This window comes from Falco cherrug, chromosome 12 (genome assembly GCF_023634085.1).
Source record: "Falco cherrug isolate bFalChe1 chromosome 12, bFalChe1.pri, whole genome shotgun sequence".
NCBI lineage: Eukaryota > Metazoa > Chordata > Aves > Falconiformes > Falconidae > Falco > Falco cherrug.
Window position 1 is genome coordinate 32,921,269 of NC_073708.1, and position 24,499 is coordinate 32,945,767.

General features: G+C 42.2%; 1 protein-coding gene across 2 annotated transcripts in view; it reads left to right on the forward strand.

Annotated features, from left to right (window-relative positions):
- The window catches only part of CACHD1 (cache domain containing 1), a 113,140-nt gene that overhangs the window by 37,456 nt on the left and 51,185 nt on the right, over nucleotides 1-24,499 (forward strand). For both annotated transcript variants that reach the window (XM_055724520.1, XM_055724521.1), the window contains exons 2-3: nucleotides 983-1,045; nucleotides 15,359-15,507. In XM_055724520.1, coding sequence (XP_055580495.1) covers nucleotides 983-1,045; nucleotides 15,359-15,507 — 212 coding nt within the window. The remainder of the gene's footprint in view (nucleotides 1-982; nucleotides 1,046-15,358; nucleotides 15,508-24,499) is intronic.

Below are 24,499 nucleotides of genomic sequence, written 5' to 3' on the forward strand. Positions count from 1 at the left end.
CTATTGATAATGAATAGCAACACTATTGCTGCTTTGTATGATACTGTTCTCTGAAACCTCCGTTGTGTTATGCAGCCACCGTGTATTCCCATTAAGACACATAGAAAAGGAATATTTTAGGGACATTTGTATCTTTTCCAGTGGGGATGTCTTAGTGTCCCTAAGGGGACAGCTGCCCTTGGAAATGAGAAGTCCCGAAAGAGAAACTTAAGTGTATCAGACAAACTTTCCAGGAATGTCATCAGTGTAACCTGGAATCCTTCTAATCTTATTTTTCAGTCTGGAAGCAGAGTATTAACAAGGTGCTGAGTGTTTTTCTCCTCCACATAACCACTGTAAGTAAAGAAGGATGGCAGCGTGGCTGTCGCCTTTGGAGGCACTTGTGTCCCTCTGGGAACAGGCCGGAAGCTTTCTGAGGGCACAGCGCAGGCCTCACTTCTATCTTTTGATATGTCCTTTCTTTGCCATTAATGAGCTTGATTTGGTGGTTTTCAAAAGCAGGTCTCATTTTTCTCTTTTCCAGATACCAAATACGTCTAGATCTGGTTCACAGCCTCTCATGTGTTAGTTGGAAACAAGTATTTTTAAAATACTTACATTGGGTTAAATGTTTAGCACTAGAGATCAGTCATAGTTTGCACAGCAGTACACTTTCTAATGTGTAATACTTTTTTATAGCATCTTTATGTCAGTTTGGTAAATTAACAGGTGTTTTGGAAAAACCCTGTCATGTCTTTGCCTTCCGAAACAAAACCAGCCTCTTCATGCAGACCCACAAACAGGTATACAGAAACCTGATTCCCCTTGGGGAAGCCTGGCATTAGAGACTCCCTGGGTTAAACGGTCCTTTTCTGACATCAGTTTCCTCACCCATGGCCTTTTGGAGCTGCTTTAACATGGCATTTATGACAAAATGTCTCTTATGTATACTTTCTGATTTTTTTCTTTTTTTTTCTTTTTTTTTTTTCTTTTTTTTTCCCAGAGGATATTCAACTCCTTCGTGTACATGGAGAAGATATCGAATGGAGAAAGTGAAGTTCAACAGGTGAGTCCAAAAGCCCCTTCCCACTTTCCGCTGCCCACTGGCAGCGTTACAAAGGCAGAGTCAGCTTAAAAATTACAGTTCTGTCTTGGATTTTTTGTGGCTACTTTCCTAGCATCCAGCCCATCAGATAACAATAAATGGGATAGAATATAAATGGAGATGGGGTATATGGGCTGATTATGTATTGGAGAGTTTTGCATTGCCATGAAAAGCTTTTCCATCTGCTTTGTGTGGGTCTGTCCCTTAGAAACAAAAGAGCAGAGGCAGAGCTGGGGCCCCCATGTAGTATCTGATTAATTGACTGGTTTTCATGTTCGAAGTGTCTCCTTTAAAATAGATTTAATTCAAAACAAAAACACTAATACTGTTTCTGAATGTGGAAATGGTATCAATTGCTTTGTGTAAATATGGGACAGCTACAACCTCATGCATAACAGTTGTGGTTGAGGGCTTTTTGTAATTTTGAGTGGGCTTTACTTACGGGAACACATTTGAACATTTCATTCTTCAATTTAATATTGAGGTGATATATCTCAATACATGGACTGTTTGCATTTTAATACATGCATGCATTTCAAAAACTAATTTTGGATCAGTTTTAAAACACCAAATAGATCATGTTTTCTTTTTTAAGAAACTAAGGTACCAGTTCTGTGTGCTCACAACTGCACCTCCGTGCTAAATGTGATGAGTTTTGGTAGAAGATGCAGCCACTGTGCTGTGTGGGCCGCTGGGGCATCTGAACAAAGATCTGGCTTTTCTTTCCAGTTTGAACATAGACTCACTTGCACAACCTTCAGCGAGTAACCTGACCTTTCTAGACCCTCATCAAACCAGTTTTAATGTTCAGTAAAACCAGAAGTGCCTCAAAGCACGGCTCTCCCTGGGGAAAAGGGAATTGCTTTTCAGCCTTGCAGGTAACCTGATTTGTGCGTGAGCTGCAGTTGCTGCTTTCCAAGAGTGTATCAGTACATTGCATGCCCGTGTGCATGAAAACTGGTCATGTAATACAAAGAAATTAACACTTAAGTTGTGTTTACTGTAAATAGTAAAATGCCCAGACTTCCTTTTTTGTGCCAAGTCAAAGCAAAGCTGGATCAAATGGGATTGTGAATCATAGAGTCATGTAGATCAGAAAAGACTTGTAAGATCACAGAGTCCAACCGTTAGCCCAGCAGTGCCAAGCCCACCACTAGCCCATGTCCCTAAGTGCCACATCTACAGGTCTTTAAATACCTCCAGGGATGGGGACTCCACCACCTGTTCCAGGGCTTAACAGCCCTTTTGGTGAAGACATTTTTCCCAATATCCAATTTAAACCTCCCCTGGCGCAGCTTGAAGCCGTTGCTTCTCATCCTGTTGCTTGTTACCTGGGAGGAGAGACTGACCCACCCCACTGCACCCCTCTTTAATTCAGGTGGTCATGGAGAGTGAGAAGGTCCCCACTGAGCCTCCCTTTCTCTGGGATGAACAGCCCCAGCCCCTTCCCCAGCCCCCTGCCCGGCTCTGGACACGCTCCAGCCCCTCCAGGTCCCCCTTGCCGCGAGCGGCCCGATCCTGCACACCGGGTTCGGGGTGCAGCCTCACCAGTGCCGAGCGCAGGGGGCCGTCACTGCCCCGGCCCTGCTGGCCACACTGTTTCTGGTACCAGCCAGGACGCCGCTGGCCTCCTTGGCCACCCGGCCACGCTGCCGGCTCATGTCCAGCGGCCGCTGACCAGCCCCCCCGGCCCTTCCCCGCCGGGCAGCTCCCAGCCCCCTGCCCCCAGGGGCTGGTGTGACCCCCGGGCAGGGCCGGCACTGAGCCCTGGGGACCCTCGTCCGATCGGCCTCGGCCCCTCGACGCAGCCTGCCCAGACCCCCCTGCAGAGCCGGCCGACCCCCCGGCAGATCAGCACCCCCCAGCTCGGGGCTGCCTGCAAACCTGCTGAGGGTGCGCTCGATCCCTCGCCCCGGTCATGGGTGAAGGTGTTAGAGGGCTGCCCCCCGCCCGCACCCTGGGGACACCCCTTGCTACGTCCCGCTGGCGGCCGGTCACTCCAGTCGCCGCCACTGGCTGGGCTCGGCCTCCCAGCCAGGCTGTTACCCGGCGCAGAGCACCCCCGGCCCAGCCATGAGCGGGCCGTTCCTCCAGGAGAATGCGGTGGGAAATGGTGCCACGGGCTTTACTGAAGTGCAGGCAGACACCATCCACAGCCTCTCCTCATCCACTGAGCAGGTCACCTTGTCACAGAAGGAGATCAGGTTGGTCAGGCAGGACCTGCCTTCATAACCCCACGCTGGCTGGGCTGATCACCTGGTGGTTCCGTACGTGCCGTGGGGTGGCACTCGGGATGATCTGCTCCATAACCCTCCCGGCACCGAGGTCAGGCTGACAGGCCTGTAGCTCCCTGGATCCTCCTCCCAGCCCTTTGTGTAGATGAGCATCATATTTGCTGTCCTCCAGTCAACTGGGACCTCCCCAGTTAGCTGGGGCTGCTGATAAATGATGGAAGCTGGGTCGGTGAGTGCTGCCGCCAGCTCCCTCAGCACCCTGGGGTGGATCCCGTCTGGCCCCAGAGACTGGTGTGTGTCTGTGTGGTGTGGCAGGTCACCGGCCATTTCCCCTTGGATTGTGGGGGCTTCATTCTGCTCCCTGTCCCTGTCTTCCAGCTCAGGGGGCTGGGCACCCGGAGAACAACTGGCCTTACTGATAAAGGCTGAGGCAAAGGCGATGTTAAGCCTTTTCCTCATCCTGTACACTGTATTTAAATTTTTGGTGAGTTTTAGTTGGAGAGCATAGCTCAGCTCCTCTTCTATTTCAGAAGAAATACGGTAGCTTTCGATGGGCTTTTGGTCAATGTAGGAACTAAATTAATTTGCAGAAAGCAGAATCATTCAGGAAAGTTCCACTGAATCTGGGTTTCTGTTAAACCTAAAAGAAGCCTTTGGTGTCTTGTCCCATACTGGCATGTAATTGAAGTGCGCAACAACATTACAGAAAAAATTAATAAATACAAGAGCATGCAATTAATGATCTGGGATTTAAATGAGACTCAGATTGACATTATACAAATTTTAGGGTGAATCCCTTATACATGTTACCATAAAAATGAGAAGGTTTGTGTTTAGGAAAAATCCAGCAGAGTTCATCTGTGGTACTGCTTGTGTCTGTTAGATGTTTGGTGAGGTGCAGATGTAGTGGGAAACAACAGGGGAAGCCAGAGCAATGCATTAATCCTAGTAAATTACCTTAATTCTGGTATTAACAATACTTTACACTATTACCCTGCGGATAATAGTGTCTCAAATGTAATAAGAGGTGTTATGCTTTACAGGAGGTTTTTCCTAGTTCTGGTTATTTAAAAGATGTTTGATGCAAGTTTTTCCTGAAGCTTGATTATTTTACAGGAGTTTGTCCTGCATACTCTGTTTGGCTGTAGAAACATGTTTCTGACTCTGTTTGGCTGTAGAAACATGTTTCTGATTTTTTATCATAACTGTTGAGATAGCTCATCACCCATAATACAAGAGTAAAAAAATATGATGAGGGGTAAATAAGCCAGGAGGACATTCCCTCTGCTGGTTTTGATCCCACTGCCTCTTCATTATGCCACCTTTCCCACTTCCCTTCTCAAGTGAATTGCACAGAAGACTTTCCATACCTTTAGTAATTATCCTTATTGTCCCCTGGATTTGGTTGCCTTCTGCTTTATTTTTTTCCCCCCATTTTTTTCTTCTTTTATTTTTTGAAGCAGTCACCTGTGTATGAGTGGCATGACATGGAGGCAGCAGATGTGCCGTTAATGTTGTAGAACCCTTCATTTATTTTTGAAATCTCTCTTTCAAGAAACTCCCCAATTTATTTTTCTTTTTTGACAAACTCTTTTGAGTTCGACGAACTTTTGAGTTTGATTTTTTTTTGACGAACTTTTGACAAAAAAATTGGAGAACACGTAATTAAGAAGAGGTTATATGGAACAGAGTACAACAACATCCTGTTCTCTTTGTGTAAGTGCTACCTTTTTTTCCTTGGAGTTCCAGATGGGTATGACTGTGTATTTGAGTAGTTCATTTTGTATCGTTGTTACTAATTTATACAATTCTGATGTGTGTTCTGTTACTAATTTGGGCGTACCTTTTTTGGTTGACGTATTGGTGAAATATTGTCAATAAAAAACATATAATTGGATGCTCAAATATGATCCTGTAGAAGAAATTTGCTGCTTGCAAAGGTGATGCATCACCACTGCAGCTGGTGACACTAGGCAGTTGGTTTCTGTGGTGCCCGAGGTCAGACGTGCACCAACAGTGATGGTTCAGTGGTGCGGAGAGGAGATGCGTGCTGTGCTCAGTGTGCTGCTGGAGGCCACTGGCAACCCTTGGGAGGCTTTGGCATCCCTGTAAGCACGTGCATGTGGGTGCTTGTGTGCAAAGTGACTGTGAAAGGATTGCCCTACTTTAAAATTTAAAATCTGAAACTGTCCCAATATCTTAAAAGAAGGATTCTCTGGCTTTAACGTCACACTGGGGTAATGTTTTTCTTGAGTATTTCTGGGTGGTCTGCACACCACGAAAGGGGCCGTGTGGGCTAGATTATACGTATCAGATGGCTTTTGAAAGCCAAAAATGTTTTGGGGAAACCAAGAAACTGGATTAAAACTTCTTTGAAGTCTCAACTATCGATGTTCCACTTAGGAAAAGATGCTGCATGTTTCCCAGCCGCAGATGTACGTATTCACCCTAAATAGATATAAATAACTGTCTAAACACTGTAGGTAGTGTGATGAATTTGGAGCTGTCAGAGGAGAAAAACGAGGCCCCAGTGAAGCATAATTACTGTGGTTAAAAGCTCAACAATGAAGTGGATAGAAGAATAATTGAGCACTTCTGTTTCATTAATAACTGGGTTCTTTTAGGCCTAATGAATCACAAGCAGTATAATCGGAGTTTTATGAGTAAGAGTAGTACATTGAACAGGATCGTCTTGAGCAAATGCAAACAAATATAAGCAAATTAAATCCCCTGTCGCTCATTTCTGTTTTTGTCATTCATTAACATTTTCTTAGCAACTGATACCCAAAGGCAATTAATTACAGTTTTATGTCAGCTAGGATTTTTTTCTGGCAGACCACTGGATTGTTGCGGGGTGTGGGTGTGGGGTTTTTTTATACCAAACTGTTTAAATAATGACTTTCAGTTTGTTGAGAAAGTGAAAAACTACAGCTGTTGGCCTTCAGGCCTGACTATTTAATACGTTTGACTTTCTTCATGCCACACAAGGAGTGGTTTACCTTTTGACGTTGGACGGATTACACTTTTAAGGTCTACAATAACAGGATTACTGTTGTACGTAACAGATAAAACATTGTTGGCCCTGAAAAGGTTATTAAAAATTGGAAGGTGGTTGCCAAAAATAACTTTGATTCCTTTCCTGTAAGTTATTTCAGTATCAGAGAACTTGCATACAATATGAAAATGTAGTGGTGTGAACTAGTGATATAAATGAAGTGAAAGATAGTTAGTTTTATTAGGGGAAAACCTAGATTAGCCATTTTTAAGGAAGTCAGCAAGTGTTCAGCGCCCTGCCAGACAGCTGGTTTCTGCGATACAGAGAGTAATAAACTGGGCTCCAAGGAGGACGGAGGACAGTGACAGTGTCTTGAGCAAGAGCATATTTACCAGTTTCATGCAGAAAAATCTTGAAGCATTGAACACTCTGCTAGAGAAGTTGGAGCGCAGCAGCGACATCTCTGCAGGTAGAAATTCATAATAATTTTTGCTATTTCTGGCTGCCCCTGCATCCTGGGGGAAGAAGCAGAAGCAAAGGAAATAATTAAATTAGTTGAGATAGTAAATTGTAAATATGCATATGTCAGCTGAAAATCACCTTGCTGGAATATTCCTGGGAATATTCACTCCTGTTTGAAGGCTGGGAAGGACAGAGACCAAGGGAGGATTTTAATTTAGAAGAAGTGAATGCACAAGCAGGGAGATAACGCCTTTTGTCGTCAGATTTTTCCTTGTTCAGTGTATCCTTCTCTCTGTGTAACTCCTGTGTTTAGAGCAAGAAGACTGTCATTCCTTTTCCTTCTAGCTCATTCAGAGCATAATCATCATCCATAAAACCAGCAAGAATAACCTAGAGAATCCATTTTTTATAAATCTTGTAGGAGCTGCTAAGAAATAGAAGGGAGTTTGTTGAGACGTTCAGGAACAGAATTGTGAGGCAAAATGCTGTTTTTTGGCAGGTATGCGATTTTGTTTCTAATAGAACCAGGTTACTGAAAGTATTTTTTTGAGAAATAAAATATATATATATATATATATTTATAAAATTCCTGAAAGTTGCTTTAATGATTTGGGTTTGAATATATTCTGTCTGCCACAAAACGTCTTCTGGAGTAATTCAAAGCATTCTTCTTGCAATACAATATATTGTAACTTCAGAAATGCTTATATTTCAGAGTTATAAAAGCTAAGACTCTATGATCTTTAAGGGCCTTTTCCAACCTAAATGATTCTATGAAATGGTTAAAAAAAAAAAAATCAAATTATTTGTTAGCTAATCTGAAGTGGAACTTCCAGTATTATTTTTGTAGAAAGAATACCTAGACATACTTGTTGTCAATCTGCTAGAGAACTTTATATTTGAATTTGGGGATTGTTTTATTTTCCATGTCTGACTACAAACTGAAGGATCCACTGTTCACAGTTTTGCTTTGCATTGCTCTTAGACTCCTGATGGACAAAAATTATTTCATACATTGATTTTACTGTTATACTTGGGCAAGTTCAGTGAAGTGTTTGTTAATAATTGGAATTAAAATAAGAAGAAATTTTACACAAGTGGGATACAGCTGCTGAGGATTTTTCACCCTGGCAGGGCACGCATTTTTTGAGATACTTTTAACTATATAGCAGCATATGAGTGAAGGGCACGTGTTCATTTGCTTGTGAAGGGTTCTTCCCTGATGACTATTATGGAAGCAGCGTTTATAGCCAACATCTGCTTTGCTTCTGAAAATATGGGAAAGGATAGAAGTTGTGCCCACTAAACTGAATCGGACACAGGCACTCACTGCATTTGGGAGAGCTCTCTTTAAAGATCAAATAGCTGTTTTGCAAACTGACCTTGTGGCCCAAGGAGAGCAGTAGACTAAGACGAATAAAAATCCCGGGTTGTATTATTTCTATGGGTTTCTTTCACTGGGTCCTTATGCTGTTGGGCTGCTGTCATCTTCTGGGTTTGTGGAGGACTTCCATGCAGCCCACCTGGAACTCGTTAGATAATGTACCACTTTTTCTAAGCCTGCTGCAGAGCCAGACCTCTCTTGGTTGGGTTTTTGATTTTTACTTCCTCTGTTACCAGTTGCCAGGTGATGGGATTACATTCAGAGCCATAGCCATTCCTTGTTTTTCCTTGTTTCTCTTTGGCAGTTGATTTGTATTCTATATATTGTGGGGTTTTTAATAAGCTGTGGGACAGGACACAGCTGTCTGTTGTGTTCTGTTCTCAACACATTTCTTGCCAAGGCCAGCGTCACATCAGACACCAGCTATGCACAAGATATCCTCTGTTCTTTCAGGTAATGTCTTGTTATAAAAATAATTAATATGTGAGTTTAAGGAGCTGCTTTGCAGTCACGCTAATGAAAGGACTCCTCATCACCTGATTTCTTTTACTTATTTTTTTACCAAGATGTGATGTCTTTCTGAAACTAAGCTGTGCCTCAGCCTGGAAGGATAGGCTTGCTGCAGAAACAGTTGTGCTGGTGAGGGACACAGGCCATCAAAAGCCTGTCTGGCTTTGGAGCGCTGGTACCTGCCAGACAGATAAATGCATTTGCTCCCTCTGTCACCAGGCTAGAAGAAAGCGTTGCCCTCACTATTCTCCTCCGTGGCAGGAGGAAGGATGCTTTTGGCTGCTGTCCCGCTGCCTCGCCATGTCACACATCAGTGCTCGCTGCCCACAGCTGACAGCTTTGACAGTCACACCGATCCAGCGCCAGACTCCTGCAAAAACAGCATGGCAGCCTCGGAGAAACCAAATGCTGTTCTCCTCAGCAGTGTTCTTAGTAGAAACAGGGTCTTGAGGGTCTGCCCTGGGTGCTGCTCTGCCCACTCAGGTTTTGTAGAAGTGGTAAGGGAAAGCTCCGTGCTTGCCATAAGCACTCTCCTCTTGGCCAGAGAGGTGCAGGGTGCTAAGACCTAGCTGGCATGTTGGCTTGCTGTGCTTTTGGTTGGGTTGTTTGTTTGATTTTTGGACTGGGCAAAGAGCTGTTGAACCCTTTTGAGGGGAAATAGATTAGCATGCTGAAAAATCTAGATTTTGCTGTTAAGCGTGACATCTCCCTGGCTAGGAAAAGTGATATGCTTGCACAGCGCTGAATTTTATGTCAATTAATTGTGAGCCTCATGATAAAAGGTGATGCATTCTGTGTTTAACGTATTTCCAGAATGACTTTCAGGAATTATGGCCATTTCTCTAGATTTTCTTGTGCGCCATGTTTGACATCTTCCTTGGAGTAGGTCTTGGGAAGCCTTGCCAAAAGTACTGGCTGGTGGAAAGTGTCGAGTGAGTGCTGGTCTCTGAAGAAATGCCTGTTGGAAAGTAGCTAGCTTCCTGCATCCTGATTGAATGACCAAGAGTATATTTTCAGTGTCATTCAGAGGAGTAGGAATGGTTTGAATCTGTAAAAACAGAGGTGTGGGAAGGTGCTGGTGGGGATTCTAAGCTCCTTTCTCAAGCCACGTCCCCGCTGACTGCTGTGCTCTCCTGGGTTTGGACAGAAGGAGTGGTTTCTTCAAAAGCCAAGCAGGTTAGGAATAAATGTTAAAAATTTTCTGGAATGGGAATCTGTGGATGCACAGTAGTGTTAAGTTGTGATACAGCAAGAGGAGTGCCTGGTACGTGTTGGAGAGACGTACTTTTGTTCCAAGTTCTTCTGGTTCATGGAGGGGATTGAAAAATGAAAGTGCTAACTAAACTCTTCAGTGTGTAAACAATACTTTTCGAGGAGCCTGGCAGTGTTGAACCCCTGGCTGTGAGTCCATTGTGGCATCCGTGCCTGTTGACCTCATTGATACATATTTTATATAGTCTTGAAAAATTAAAAATATCTTGGCTTTCAAGATACAGCCAGAAATAAAACCTAACCTTGGAGCTCTGCTTTCCCTCAGTGCTCCTTGAAAAGAGAAGACTTCAGAGCTGTGGAGCTTTTAGGGGAATGAAGCTTTTTTTTTTTTTTTTTTTTTTTTTTTTAAAAAAAAAGCTCAAGGGAACTATGCAAATGAGGAAAATATCTCTGGGAAAATTAGAGAAACTCACTGATGTTGTGATGAAAGGTTGTCAGTGGAGATGGTGACAATTGAAGTGCATTACCCGTGGGTGCTGCATTAATAGAAACAGGTGTTACCATCCAACCTGTCTGCAAACTGAAATGCTTTGGCCTCGTGCCAGCTGCCAAAAAAAAAAAAAAATTAGAGCTAATGGCTCCATTGTTTGGAGCGAGCACTCATTTTTTATTATTCAGTTCCTTAAAATTAAAGAGAAAATACAGAAATCTGAAAAAAGGCGAGAGGAATGCCAAGCAAGACTTTTTTTCCACCCCCTTTGTTTTTGCAATGAAGAGTGCTTTGAGAATTGACCCGAGGATAATAGCATTTTATGTCAGTCTCGAGGTATCCAGATTTATTTTAGTCTCCATTAAAATGGGTGAATTTGAGCACTTCTGTGGGAGCAGGAAATGTCTGTCACATTTGGTACCTACCCAGGGGTATACCTGAGCGTGGGCTGTCAGCTACCTGCCACTTTTATCTGCCTGATTTGGGACACAGTTTTCCATTTTGCCTTAAAAATGCTTTAAACAATTATGTTAGGATGGTTTCATAGTTCAATGCTCTGTCCTTTCATTATTTGTTACCTCTTTCTTTCTGTACCTTTGAGGCTTTGTAACCGGTTGTGTACCCACCAGTACACCATGGCCAGTCAGCTCTGGGCAGGTTAAAAAAAGCAGGGTACATGTTGGAAAAAAAAGTGATCATTTGGTTAAAGATTTTAGGGTTTTTTTTATTAGAAAAAATGAGAAGCTGATTTAAGCCTGCAGCTTTTATTGTGACAGGCGCTAGCAACTGAGCGCATCACTTTGCAAACTGAATAATGTTTCTGAGCTAATGATGTGAGTGTGCATGCATGCCTGGGCACGCAAGGCAGAGATGAGGAGCTAGGAAGTATGTATTATTTTTTGCTGTTGTTTTAATCGCTGAGAGCTGGAATGCTTGTTCACTGTTGTGGATTTTTGTGCTCCAGTGAAGCCCAGCTATGGCAGAAAAATTGAGTTAGTTTTGTTGGGTTTCATCTGGATTATACTTCTTGATTTGATGAATTAGAACCATTTGTTTTTAGTAATTTTTCAGCTGATTGGTGTGTTGCCCTTACATTCTTAACATGGTTTCTTCATTGTAATCAATTTTCAAAGGAAAATCACTTTGGATCATCTTACCATCGATGACTTTTTTGAGTTAGCCGTCTTTAAAGTGGTTTTGATTGTTGGGAGTATTCTCTTGCTGTCAGAGGGCAGTATTTTTAGGGTTCTTTGGATGAGATAAACTCGGTTCTTCCAACCATGCTTATGTCCGTGGGCAGGGAATAGATGTCTCCGTAGCTCTGGAGGCTTCAGCTCCCTTGTTGCTGACATGCACATGGGCATGACTCTGCCCTGACTGAAGTGCTGGATCCCATTTAATAAAAGTAACGTAATGATTTTGAGCCGTTCAGAGGTTTTTCGATGGGAGATGCGGGTTAGGTACTAAGCCTTTGCTTTTTGTCAGCGTCTGAGGTACAGGCTCTTCTGAAAACCAGATTTGTCAGATCTTCAGACTCCACACAGCAGGGTAAAATTCAAAGGCTGTAGGGTGTTTTTATCGTTCAACCTGGAAGGTTAAAACTCATCAACACTGAAACCTCTTTTTGTACAGCATTCATTTATCAGAGAAAAGCAGTGATTCCAAATGGGAGTCCTTTCGCTGTGATGCTCTGTGTTAGTTTTGTCACTGCTAATAATGGTCGTATGGTCCTTTTTTCAGCAGACTTAAGCTGTCTCCCTTTTTTATGATTTCAGGTGGGGAGACCAAGAAAGAAGTATATAGATTCAAGTATCTGATTTACATAGTGCTTTCAAATGTCTGGTTTATATAATGCTTAAGCACAGGTATTTCATTTGCCCAAACCGAGAGAGGGATTTTGTAACTATGAAACTGAAATGTTTTGATTTAGGAAATTTTGCTTATGTGTGTTTGAGGTTCTCCAGAAGAATAGACTTCTCAAGGACAGATTTGAGGAGCACAGTTGGACAAAAAGAAAGTTTACTGGAAAATAGAAAAGGAACTACTAAGCAGCTTACTGGGATCTAACAACTGGGAGTAATTTACTAGTTTTGGATGCCTAACACGGAGGAGACCATTAGTAGTCCTCTGGTGCCTTGGCAATAAATCATTCTACAAAACTAATTAGGTATAATTCTGCAAGTCATTTGAGCAAGGTCCTATTAAAACCTGTGCTCCTAGGAGACCTGTTGTTGAGCTGTAGCATTTGCTGGGAACAATGGAGGCAAAGGCAATGCTGTTATCAGCGTGGGCCTCGTTATTCGCATAACGAAGTAAATCATGATGACATGTCCTTTTAATAACAGTTAGGAAAGACATTTGTCAGTCCAGGGGATCTGGAACAACTGACGGCGTTTCTCAGCACACAGATGTAGAAGCACCATTAAATCATCCACGTGGAGCAGGGAGCAGGAGAGATGAATGTTAGGAATTAATGAGCTAACTTCAGCTCTGAAGAAAGTTTGCAGAAATGCAAAAGTCAGTATTTCTGAGTATTCAGCACTGCAGTATGTTGCTTAGAGATTATTCACTTTCATTTAGGAAGCATCTGGCAGATGGTTAAGTGTAATAGATATCTTGGTGTGGAAAGGTTACCAAATGTACCAAGAGAAAATTTTGAACATGCCTGATCCATTTCATTAATTTCTCACTTTGAGTGAAAGACTGGGAGCAAAAGTCTCAGTAAATGCTTCTTGTAAAACCTGATGCTTCCTAGTAATTATTTACTGTCAGGTTTGCTCAAGTAACAGCCACAAATTTTTCCCTTCCAATTTTCTCTTGCAAAGTCATTAGTTAGGATTGTCTTGAAGTGCTTAATGAACTAGACACAAGTGAGCTCTTATCTGACAGCACAGGAGCTTCAATAGGCCTGTGATGTGTCCCAGCAGGCTCTACCCTCCTTAACACTGCGCGCCTCCACACTGCTTTGAATCTGCCTGGCACGGAGAGAGCACGGGGCTCTGCCTTCAAAAGGTATGGGCACAACCAGGCATGCAAATTACACACCAGCAAACCCAGAGCACAGCTCAGAAGTATTTGTTTGCAAAAATTTGTTAATTTGTTAAATTTTTTTTTAAAGCAACATTTTAAGGAGAAAGGCTGAAGTACCCAACTTTCTCTTTCTAAACTTTGGCACTCAGATTTTTTTTAAGGGCCTGAGAATTGCTTGGGAGGGATGGCAGTCTGTTTTCCCTTTCAGAAAGGAGAAATACGATCATCTGCTCTTACAAGTAATAGTGTAACCTCTAAACCTTGTCCTGATTTATAAGTGGCTGCCTTCGTCAGGGGCACCTCTGACAACAAAAGGCTTGTGGAAGAATTTCACCCATGTGAGACGGTTGTCATTATATACTACCCTGCTCTGGTGAGACCCCCCTGCAGCACTGCATCCAGCCCTGGGGCCCCCAACATAAGAAGGACACGGACCTGCTGGAGCGAGTCCAGAGGAGGCCACGAAGATGACCAGGGGGCTGGGGCCCCTCTGCTGTGCAGGCAGGCTGAGAGCTGGGGCTGTTCAGCCTGGGGAAGAGAAGGCTCCGGGAGACCTTAGAGCACCTGCCAGCACCTAACGGGCTGACGAGAAAGCTGGGGAGGGGCTTTTCCCATGGGCATGTCTCGATAGGGCAAGGGGGAATGGCTTCCGGCTGAGAGTCGATGTAGGGCAGGTCCAAGGAAGAAATTCTTCCCCATGGGGGTGGCGAGGCGCTGGCCCAGGCTGCCCGGAGCAGCTGTGGGTGCCCCATCCCTGGCAGGGCTCAAGGCCAGGCTGGACGGGGCTGGGAGCAGCCTGGGCTGGGGGGAGGGGTCCCTGCCTGTGGTGGGGGGGTGCGACTGGGTGGTCTGTAAATGGTCCCTGCCAACCCAACCCATTCTAGGATTATGGTGTTCTTTCTGATACAAGATTATATCAGTTACAGACTTCCTTTTGTTGAAGTTTTTAGTCAAAAGTATTGCAGCTTATGACTAGCCACAGTGAGCTGCTAAATTGATGAAGAAAATCACTCGGAAGATGCTCAGCTAAGAGCCTGTCGTGCCCCCGAGGAAAGCAGCCGGGGATACAAAAAAAGCAAAAGCTGGGATGGCTTATTTTGCCCAAATTGCAGCGAGGAGAACTATATGAAAGGAGTTGTGCAGTATTTCTGCACAGATCTGACTGGGGAGGCTGTTGATGAACAGAGGAGTATTCATGGTGGTATTTGAGGTTGCCAGGATCCTGAGCTTGTTCCCTTAAACAGATACAGTGCACTGGTAGATGGACTGTTGACTGTTTGCTCCTGAAGCAGCAGGAGATTCCTCTGTAGGTGAGGTCTGCTGTAATACTATTATTTGGGCTTTCCTTAAGTGTCCATTTTTGAATGAGCTTTTTTGAATTGTCTTGTGGCCTGTTTATTTTAATCTCCATGGTGTTGGTGGAATTGACATCCCTGGAGGTGTTTCAAAACCATGTAGATGTGGTACTTAGGGACATGAGTTAGTGATGGACTTGACAGTGGTGGGTTAACGGTTGGACTTAATGATTTTAAAGGTCTTTTCCGACCTAAATGATTCAATGATTCTATGTTCTTGTCAGGCCTTGCAAGAGCATCGTGTTGGAGAACTTCAGTAGTAAGGCATAGCGTAGGTAGCATCACATCCAGGTGTCAGTTCTTAATGAAAGGCAAGTTTGATATAATGGATTTTTACTTTTCATACATGCAAAACTCTTATGTTAAAGTACGCATCGCTAGATGGTAAATATATCTTTTTGTATAGACTGCTTTCTGTGGCCAATGTTATTAGTAACTTGACTTCACAGTGCTTAAGCTACCAAAATAGAAGTACAGTGAGCAAAGCAGGCAACTATTATCTTTAACATACACAGGTTTTACTTTCCATTTCGGTTGGTTAGTAAGGAATGGGGTCATACAGAGTAACTGGCTTAATTTTAATCTTTCTTGTTCTTTTTTAGTTGGCAAAAAAAATTCGTGAGAAATTTAACCGTTACTTGGATGTTGTGAATCGTAACAAGCAAGTAGTGGAAGCATCGTATACTGCTCATCTCACGTCGCCCTTGACTGCCATCCAAGACTGCTGTACTATTCCACCATCTATGATGGAGTAAGTATTAAATTCTGAATTTACTTATGCTTCCATTTAATATGTGAGGGAAAAAGATTATTTCTTTGCAAAATAGCCTGTATTTTCCTGATAACTCAGAAAAAGGGGGAAGATGGTACTCCAAAGATGCTCCTAACACTGTCCTCCTATTCTTTTACATTCCTACTATGTACATGTTTAATGAGGAGCACTAAACAAGAAGTGGGACTCAGCTGTGATGGATTGTAAAATGTAACAAAAAGGAAAAAAGTTTGTTCATCCCTTAATTGCATGGAATAGTCTTCTATACAAAATGAGTCTTGTTTATATCCAGGATTACTGTTTTTGCATTGAGATACTGCTTACCCTGAGTAACTCTTCTGAAGAGCTGGTCATGAGACTTCTTTTTCTTTTTCCCCTTTTAAGTGCAGTAACGAAAATCACAAGTTGGTCAGCACATCACATGCTAAAAATATTGCATTACAGTTTAATCAAGTTGATGTGCTGCTGCTTGATACACAGAGGTTTATCGAAATTGAGAACACTGCTTGGAAACTGAATTTATTATTTTCAAATGAACATTTTAAATACAGGAATTCTGGATAATCTAAATCCAGGCAGTTGGGTTTTTTTAATCCTGTTTTATTATGCTGCGTGTTTGCAGAAACATCTTTGGGTTTCCTAATTGTAGGAGATTTTGATAGAAGGTCTTATTTTTCCAGTAAAAGTGTAATAAATTTTTAAATGCTCAACTTTTGAAACATTTACTTCAACATGTGCTAGGAAAGAATGAGAGTAACTTTCAATTTATGTAAATCTTGATTACAGAGTATATTTTCGTTGTTTATATCTTAGTCTGATTTAGAAATATTTTAGAGAGGAATGTAATTTGGGTAATAAATATTAAAAGCACTTTCTATAAGACAGTTCTTAATGACAGCATGCTTTTATCTTTTCTGAAGTATGGCATGAGCCTTTGTTTATATAAGGATTTAAAATATTCACTGTATTCAAATATGTGGTATGGATCTGTGTCCAGACAGAAAGGCCACCTGCTTGTTTTGTGTTTGTTTTGATTGGCACAAAACTAAGAAATCTCGATAGGGTTAAGCCTCGGGTGACTCCAGAGAAATGGGTACCTTGCTGTTGGGATGTGTGTAGATTTGGTGGTCTCAGTGCAGTTCTGCTGGATAAGATGCCTACATAAAATCCTGGCACATCTGGTGCTGAATGGCCAGGTTGCTGGCAGCATCAGTAAGAAAGGTCAAGAATCAGTTGAGGATGAAAACTTTCCTGCCCTCTGATCTCTGGATGCAGGAACTGCCAGCCAGCAGTAACACCTTCCAACCAAGAGGTGAACAGGAGGAATGAGCATATCACCCCCTGGTTGGTATTGCATAATTTTTCATTAAAAAATAAAAAGCAATGTCTGCTCTTAGTCTGGAAACTTTAATGAATTTCCTTTCACTTTGTCCACCAAAATCAGTAGCTTGCAAATCCTTCGGAAATTTCTTTACCCGTGGTGGACTTGTGTAAGGGGTCTTTCACAGTAAGTGGTTTGAAAAATGAACTGGAGGTCACAGCTGGCAAAGCAGAGAGGTGAATCTATTTGCAGAGCTCCTCCTTTGGGCTGTACAATATGATCATTATCTAATTATTTGGATTGATAAAGTTAAGTCACCTTTAGTGATTACCAGACCAGTCCATCAGCCTGCAGGATCTTCCAGACAGCACTTTGGCAAGACCTGGTCTAGTATGTGGTTGAGAACGATGACTTACCAGACCATCGGGAATAGACCCACTGCTGTGTTTGGGGAATTGTCTGCAAGTCATAAAAAGAAAGAACGTAAAAACATGTTTCTGAAACTTAACTTCTAAGTTGTTAGCACCATGCTTTATTAGTTGCCTGCTTGTCTAAATGCTTCTGCCATCATTTCAGTTGTCGTTTCTCCCCCTTCTGCCTCTCCTGCTGCTGCTCTTCTTAACATGTTGATATCCAAGGTGGTGTTATTAGGTCTTGTATTTGACACAAGCCTGCTAAAGGGGAAGGTAAAACGGTTCACGTGGGCATGAGGTGGCTGGTTAAAAGAAGGGAAAGGGCCAGCACGCCAGTGTCTATGCAGGCAGGTGTATCCGAAATCACCAATAGGTTTTTCTTTTTCTTTTTTTTTTCCCTTTTGTCCAAAGAGATAAAAAACTGTAATTTTTGACAGAAGATACTAGAAGTTAAGATACCTACCTTAACAGTCAGATTTTGGAGAACTGTAACAAAGGTATGGGTGTTTGAATGTGGATTTAGGAATTATTTTTAAAACAACACAGATAAAAGTATCTCTGTTTCTGTAAATCACAGATAAAGGCTGCTGATTTACTTCAACTCTTCTAGCTTTAATTTTTGGACTTCCTTGCTCCAGCTATGAGGAGGCCTGCACTTGTGAGTAGTTAAGTTAGATGTGCTATTGCTGGTAACAGCTTATCCTTGACATTTAAATGATGCGTGTTGGTGTTGGGCAGAAGAGTGCTGGTGTTAGAGCAACAATAATTATAGCATTTATTAGCTGCTGCTGTAGAAGAGGTCACATTGAAAAAGACGGTTGCTATTTGCTGTTTTCAGGAGGTACTTGGCTTTGGATTGTACTTTGAAAATGTCCTTAGGGCTATGTTTTTTTCTTTCAGGAGGGTTGTGAAATACTTGCGTTGTAACTGCTTAACTCTGTGTGTTCTTTTTCTTGGTGTGGGGAGGTGTTTCATCATGTGGCCTTTTACTTGGATAAACATTTGGTGCAAGAACAGTGTTAGAAGCACATTATTTTCAGGTTGTATTTTTAAAGTAGATTTGAAAGCTTGTCCCACAATATTTAAGGCTGTTTATCACATGATGTTCAGCCTTTAAATGCACAGTGACATTTGAAGATCTGAGAGCACTTCAGGCTATCAGGCGTTTCCTCCATCAGCCCTTTATGTTGCTCTCTAGCTTATTGACATGGTGGTGGGAATGCAGCCAGTTTGGATTGGTTTTGGAAAAATTACTTGGGAAGGAAATGCTGAACTTAGGTGTAGAGAGAGGATTTTTTTTGAATTTTTTTTTACTGTCTTCATCTCTTTAGTGTATATTTGTTGCTACCATTAACAAAATTACCCATGTGTAGCCTTGTGTTTGCTTGTATTTATCTTGAAAATCTGACCACTGGCTTCGAAAACAATTTGCAATGTTGCTTGAGATGAACTGTGAGAATACCACACCTGGTGACTATAAATAAATGACATAAAATAGGATTAACAAAGTATGAACTGGAATGTAAAATGAATCTGGCACTTAAATTGCCTATTTAGTTGAGTAGTGAGATATGACAGGAAAAGCAATATTTATTTTATTGCCATTACATGGTGAAGAGCCCAGATGAATACGTTTCCACGCAACTGTGATTCCAGTCCATAGTGACTAGTTCTGAATTAAAATTAAGAGGCTAACTGTGCTTTTGGTTGCAATATTGTACCCAACATATACCGGACTAACTAGTGTAAGTAAGAGCAATCACGTATTTGTTCTCTCCATCAAGGCAGGTTTATGCAAGTGAACTACCTGCATAGGGGAAGTGGTGAAAATAAGTAAATTAGAATATGCAAAACTGACTTGATGAGGCAGTGCAGTTAGTGGCTGTTGAGCGGTTTTGGCAGCTGACTTTTCCATACATAGGCTTAATTCAACCAACATTTAATCATATGCTTATGCTCATCTGGTTTACTGAAGAGTTTAAATATGTGCTCATGTAAATGGAAATGAATCATATGCTGAAGTATCTGTGCAAGTACTGCTAAATAGAGGTGGACTGCGAAACTGGAACAACGGAGCAGGGGACTGTGTGTTTTTCTTTAGTTGCTGCTGTTCATTTCTTCAGATACAGCTGTTTGCATTTTCAGTTCTACTTAATCAAGGTTTGGGAATCGAAAAACCATGATGGCAATGAAGGGAGAGACAACAGTTGAGAAGAGCAGCCGGTGAGCATACCTGTCAGATGAGCTCAGAAGCGGACCTTACGAAGATCAGGCATCTGCCCTACCATCCAGGTGGTATTTGTGTCCGTGGGGTCAGAGCTTGGAGACTTGCTCTGTTTCCTGGGGCTGTGTGCTGCGTCCAGGAATCGTGTAGCAGTTGAGAAGAGGCATTGCTCCAAGCAGACAGAGTTAATATGGATAAAGTGCTCTGGGCTCTTAGCAAAACTGAAGGGAGATAAGGAAAGTGGATGTCGAGTGACACACATCTAATCACTGAAGAAATCCCTGCTGGAGAAACAAGGCTTTGTGTTTCCTTACTAAGAAAGGCTGCTGAAGAAGCCATGAGAAACGAGATTGAGATCTCATCTCGATCTCTTGCTGTTGCCAGACATTCCCTATCGTGATTGCAGTGGGTGGTTATTTACAAGACAATGTTTTAATTAAATTATCTTGCTTTCTAAGAGGATAAATACCTTTGTGTACAAGATGGTGTGTGTACAAGATGGTGTCTCCTGTTTGTTACTCTGAGATGCTTTGTTCCCAAGAAAGCCCTCGGTAGGTCTTTAGGAAATCCTGGAACTGAAGTGGCCTGATGTGTGTGGGGTGCAGATGGAAGTATAGCAGAGTGTCAGCAGGAGGGCAGGGGGAGGAATGAACAGTGTTTATCTATCAGAAGTACTGAGCACCTGCACTTCCCTGCGCTTATGGGGAACTTATGGGGTATGTGTCTCTTAACTAGGGTCTTAAGAAATGAGTTTTGGCAAACAGCTTTGTGGGGGGCTGTAACTTTGCAGGTCTGTGTGGGCTGACTCGTGAATGACAACTGAAATAGCTTTCTTCATAAAGATGGTGTTGGACTGGATGGCAACATGTAGATCAAATAGGTGTTTTATACTGAATATTTGCAGATGAAAGAAAATCAAATTCTTGCCGCACAAAAAGGAAGAGTAAGTCTGATAATGTGTGTAATGTTTGAGTATTCATCTTTTAGCTGGTATACAAAATGCCTTTTTCAGGAGAAGCTGTGATTGATGCTAGCTGGCTCTTGTAGGAGACTTTCAGAAGTAGCTTTATATAGTTCCAGTTTTGCCACGTAAGTTAAAGTTATATTCGCACATTTATGTACACGTGAAGATGCAGTTGCAAGTGTGTACTTTACCAATTTGGTGCCATAGAGTACACTCCAATGGTTTTCTTGACATAGCAAAGTCCTGCATATCTGCAGTAAGATTACCTTCCAAAAAAACCCACCAATAATTGACAAACCCAAGAAGCTGTAGTTTCTTATTCACACACATTTGTGAGGAAGCATGCAGCTACCTGTGCAGTTTTTCCAACAAAAAAACAGACGACGCTTTTAAAGGGAGACAAAAAAAATCTTCCTTAACCCAGTGTCAGCGCTTCTCCTCTCCTGCTCGGTTTTAAGACCCATCATGCTTTGATGTGCTACAGCATTTCCTGTCCTCGGGTGTCTGTGAGAGATGGTAGGAGACAGTCTCCTTGAGTTGCGTGTGACTGGGACCTGAGCGGAGAGAGAAGGGCAGAGTCGCAGCTCCGGGAAGCTGCCCCGCATGGTGCCTTGCTTCTGCACGGCTGATCGTGGCCCCCGATAACGCTGCACCTGCAGATGGGACATGAACACATACATGTGCTGGTGGGAACATCCCCCTTTCTCTTTGCTCCGACCCTGGAGGACAGAAATGAATTTCACTGCTGGTTTTTATGGAAGATTGTCATGAGTCTCCAAAAAACATGTTTAAAGGTGCGTTGCCATTCATTAATGCTCTTGCATCTGCTGCTAATACATATGTTTCAAGGCAGCCGGAAATCTATTTTTGTTCTTTATTTAACTGTCCTGATAAAAGCTTAGGGAATGCGTTTATCTGCATTTGTAAAAGGAGATGGAATGAAGAAATCTTTGTTGGTAAAACATACTACTTGGCAGCGTTGGTTACAAACATTAATGGAGCTGTTTGAATAAGTGACTTTACAAACCTATTTTTGAAAATCATTTACTCCCTGACTGTGATACCACCTTCAGAAGTGGTCTGTTTTTCTCTCTTTTGAACAGATGGTTAAATATTTGCTAATGCAGTTCAATTTTATCGCAGCTTTTTCTGTGTTTATCTTTCCCCTCTGGAGCAGTTAAGTGGGAGATAACAGGAATCCCATTCAGTTCCTTCAAGTTGCCGCAATACCTGAAGAGCTGCACTTCCAAAGGAGAAGCGGGTGGGCCACACCAAATGAACTTTAAGATGTATTTGCCATTCGTACAGAGTATCAGTCTACAGTGATGCATGTGGGTTTATAGAAAATGTAGGGGAGCGTGCATAGTGCTAGTCTTGGCGTGATCTTGTTTTGTCCATAAACTGTAGCAGGTAAATTTAGGAAATCGCTCTCTTGGACTTCTTAAATGTGGCCGAGTTCCTCGTGAAAAAGCGGTTTCTGAAATAAGTTGTGTTACTGGGCTGCAGCCCTCCTTCCAATAATACACTTTCTTTACATCTGAGAGCAAGTATACTTGGACTTCTTCAAGCAGCAGTTGAAATAATTGGAACTACTTCTGTGCCTCACCAGAAGAAACTGGTTAACTGAATAATCAGTAGCTTTTTTTTTTGTTGAATCTATTCAACTGAATAATCAGTAGCTTTTTTTTTGTTGAATCTATTCATGAAAACATTGTTTTCCAGCGTACTGCTTAGTTGCAGTGGGAACTATATATTTAAGGATTTATGTAAAATACGAGTTTAAATCTTGCCTTACAATCAAGAAAGTATGCCTAGTGGTGAATTTCAAAGGAAATGCTGAATTTTCCATGATCTTATATATTTTCATTTGCATACTAAAATCAGCTTTAAATTTGTATGAATGGAAAGGGAAGGAAAGAAATGAGTCTTACAACAATGAGAACCCCTTCGTAGCTACTCGAGTGTCGTTTTTATATGCTGCTCCCTCACTTTTCCCTAAACTGAAACTGTACAAAAGGGGCTGATTTACACTGTAAATTCAGGCCGAACAAAATCCAATTGGAGCTCACTTGAGCACTGTTTTGATGTAAGATTCAAAGCTTCTGCAAATTTATTTTATCTTCTACACTTGCTGATCTCCTGCTTGTAAATCCTGTTGAAGGAGAATAAAAATGAGTGCAGCCTGATGGGAATTTAATGTCTGAAGTTCAAAGCAGTTTGCACATCAGAGCAAATGTCAATCAAATTAACATCTTGCAAGCTAGGCAGGGAGCGCGTTTCTCCATGGGGAAGAGATCAAAGTTGGAGTCGCAGCTCTGTTTGCTCCCTCGGGATGCAGTTTCGATCAGTTGTTCATTAAAGTGAATCCAGAAAGAAGGGCTTTTTAGAGGGAGGCAGGGAAAGGGGGATGGGGTGAGTGGGCCTGTCGTCAAACTGAATTTCAGCCAGTGTCTTTTGCTCTTGCTTAAGTAAGTACAAAACCTAATTACATCTAAATACAGGCTTTGTTGCGTTTTTCTGATAAGGATTCTTGGAGGGCTTCCTGCGTGTTTGCTGTGGTGGTGCCACCTAGAACATTTTGGGCTGAATCTCAGAGGAGACCTTGGTCAGCCATCGCTGTTACCGTCTGGCTGCTGGGAAAAGTGGGAGAGAGACACTGGTAAAAGTTAAGTCTCCTTTGTGCAGAAAAGGGGTGGTGATCAATGCTTGTCTGCAAATCTTAAAGCTTTTGATTTTATAACTTCTTCCAAAGCAAGTGATGGGCAGATTTGAAAAATGCATGGAAAACATGCAAGGCAGAAACATGTTATAGGAAAGGTAAAACCAGTAGTGACGGCCAAGAATATAAGCATTTACTGTAAATGCCACATGGCAGTGTCGAGGCTTTAGTTTTAATTGTTGCTTTAGTGGCAAAGATTGCCAAATAGTTAATATTGTGTTCTTAATTGAAATTATTTAGAGGCACCCTAAAGAAACACATGGAAAATTCTCCAGTGTAATTAAAATGACTGCGAAAACTGCAGTGTAAATCTTCCACAGTGCTGCTGTTGCCCAGTTTCTGGTCTTGGTTTTCTGAAGGCGTATGTTTGCGATGGGAGCTGGTCTTTTCTCAAGGTCCTCATATTGTGGAAGCAGTCATGCTTTACAAATACACCCCATTGCAAGGTGCCAAAAGTCAGTTATAAGGCAGACGGCACCTGAAAAGAGATTTGAAGTAGATATCCCATGTGGCTCAGGATGACAAGTCTGTCTGAGGGCTGGTCTTTAATTTATGGGGTTTAAAGCAATTCTTCTTATGCATATTTTATTTATGTCATTTTGCCATTAACTGTATTCTCTTTTTGCTACTTGTGTGCTGTAGCAAGAGAAAGGAGGGGGGCTGGGCTGCAGGTTTTTTTAGCTTTCCTTTTCCAGCTCTGCTGCAGGTAGATTAGGTATCTATATCCTCATTTTCCTGATGGGTAACATAATACTTGCTTACTGAGAAAAGCTGAGGAACTGTGTTGATTTTTGCGTTAATGTGCTTTGACATGCTGCAATAAATGTGCAGTGTGAATAGGGGGTTTATAGCTGGAATACTGATCCCCTTGGCCTGTGGTGATGAGTTTGGGGCCGCAGGAGAGCCTGTGGCGGGGCAGTTGATGGTGATAACTTGATTTTTGCTTTCCTAGAAGGCATGCCAGAATTGGACCTGGTTGAAACCCTTTGTCAATATGTATCATGGCTGAGAGACCTGAAACGTGGTTTGGCAGCTTTGTGTGTATGAAGAAGTGATGTAGTAATATGCTCAACATTGTGAATCAAGATTCAGACAATTTCTCTGTCAGGTAATTTAAAGGATGCGCATGTCACACTGAGTGAGTGTGAGCAGTAAGTTTTGGCATAAAATAAACTCAGAGCAGAGGAAGATTCCAGATGATTTTGAATTAAACCGCAGCATTTACTGCCCGTGTTCTGAGATATGAATATGTTAGTTGCTAACAAGGCATCCTGTTGCCATCACTAATAGACTTTGATAGGAGCACTGGGACAATTAGCTAACATCCTGA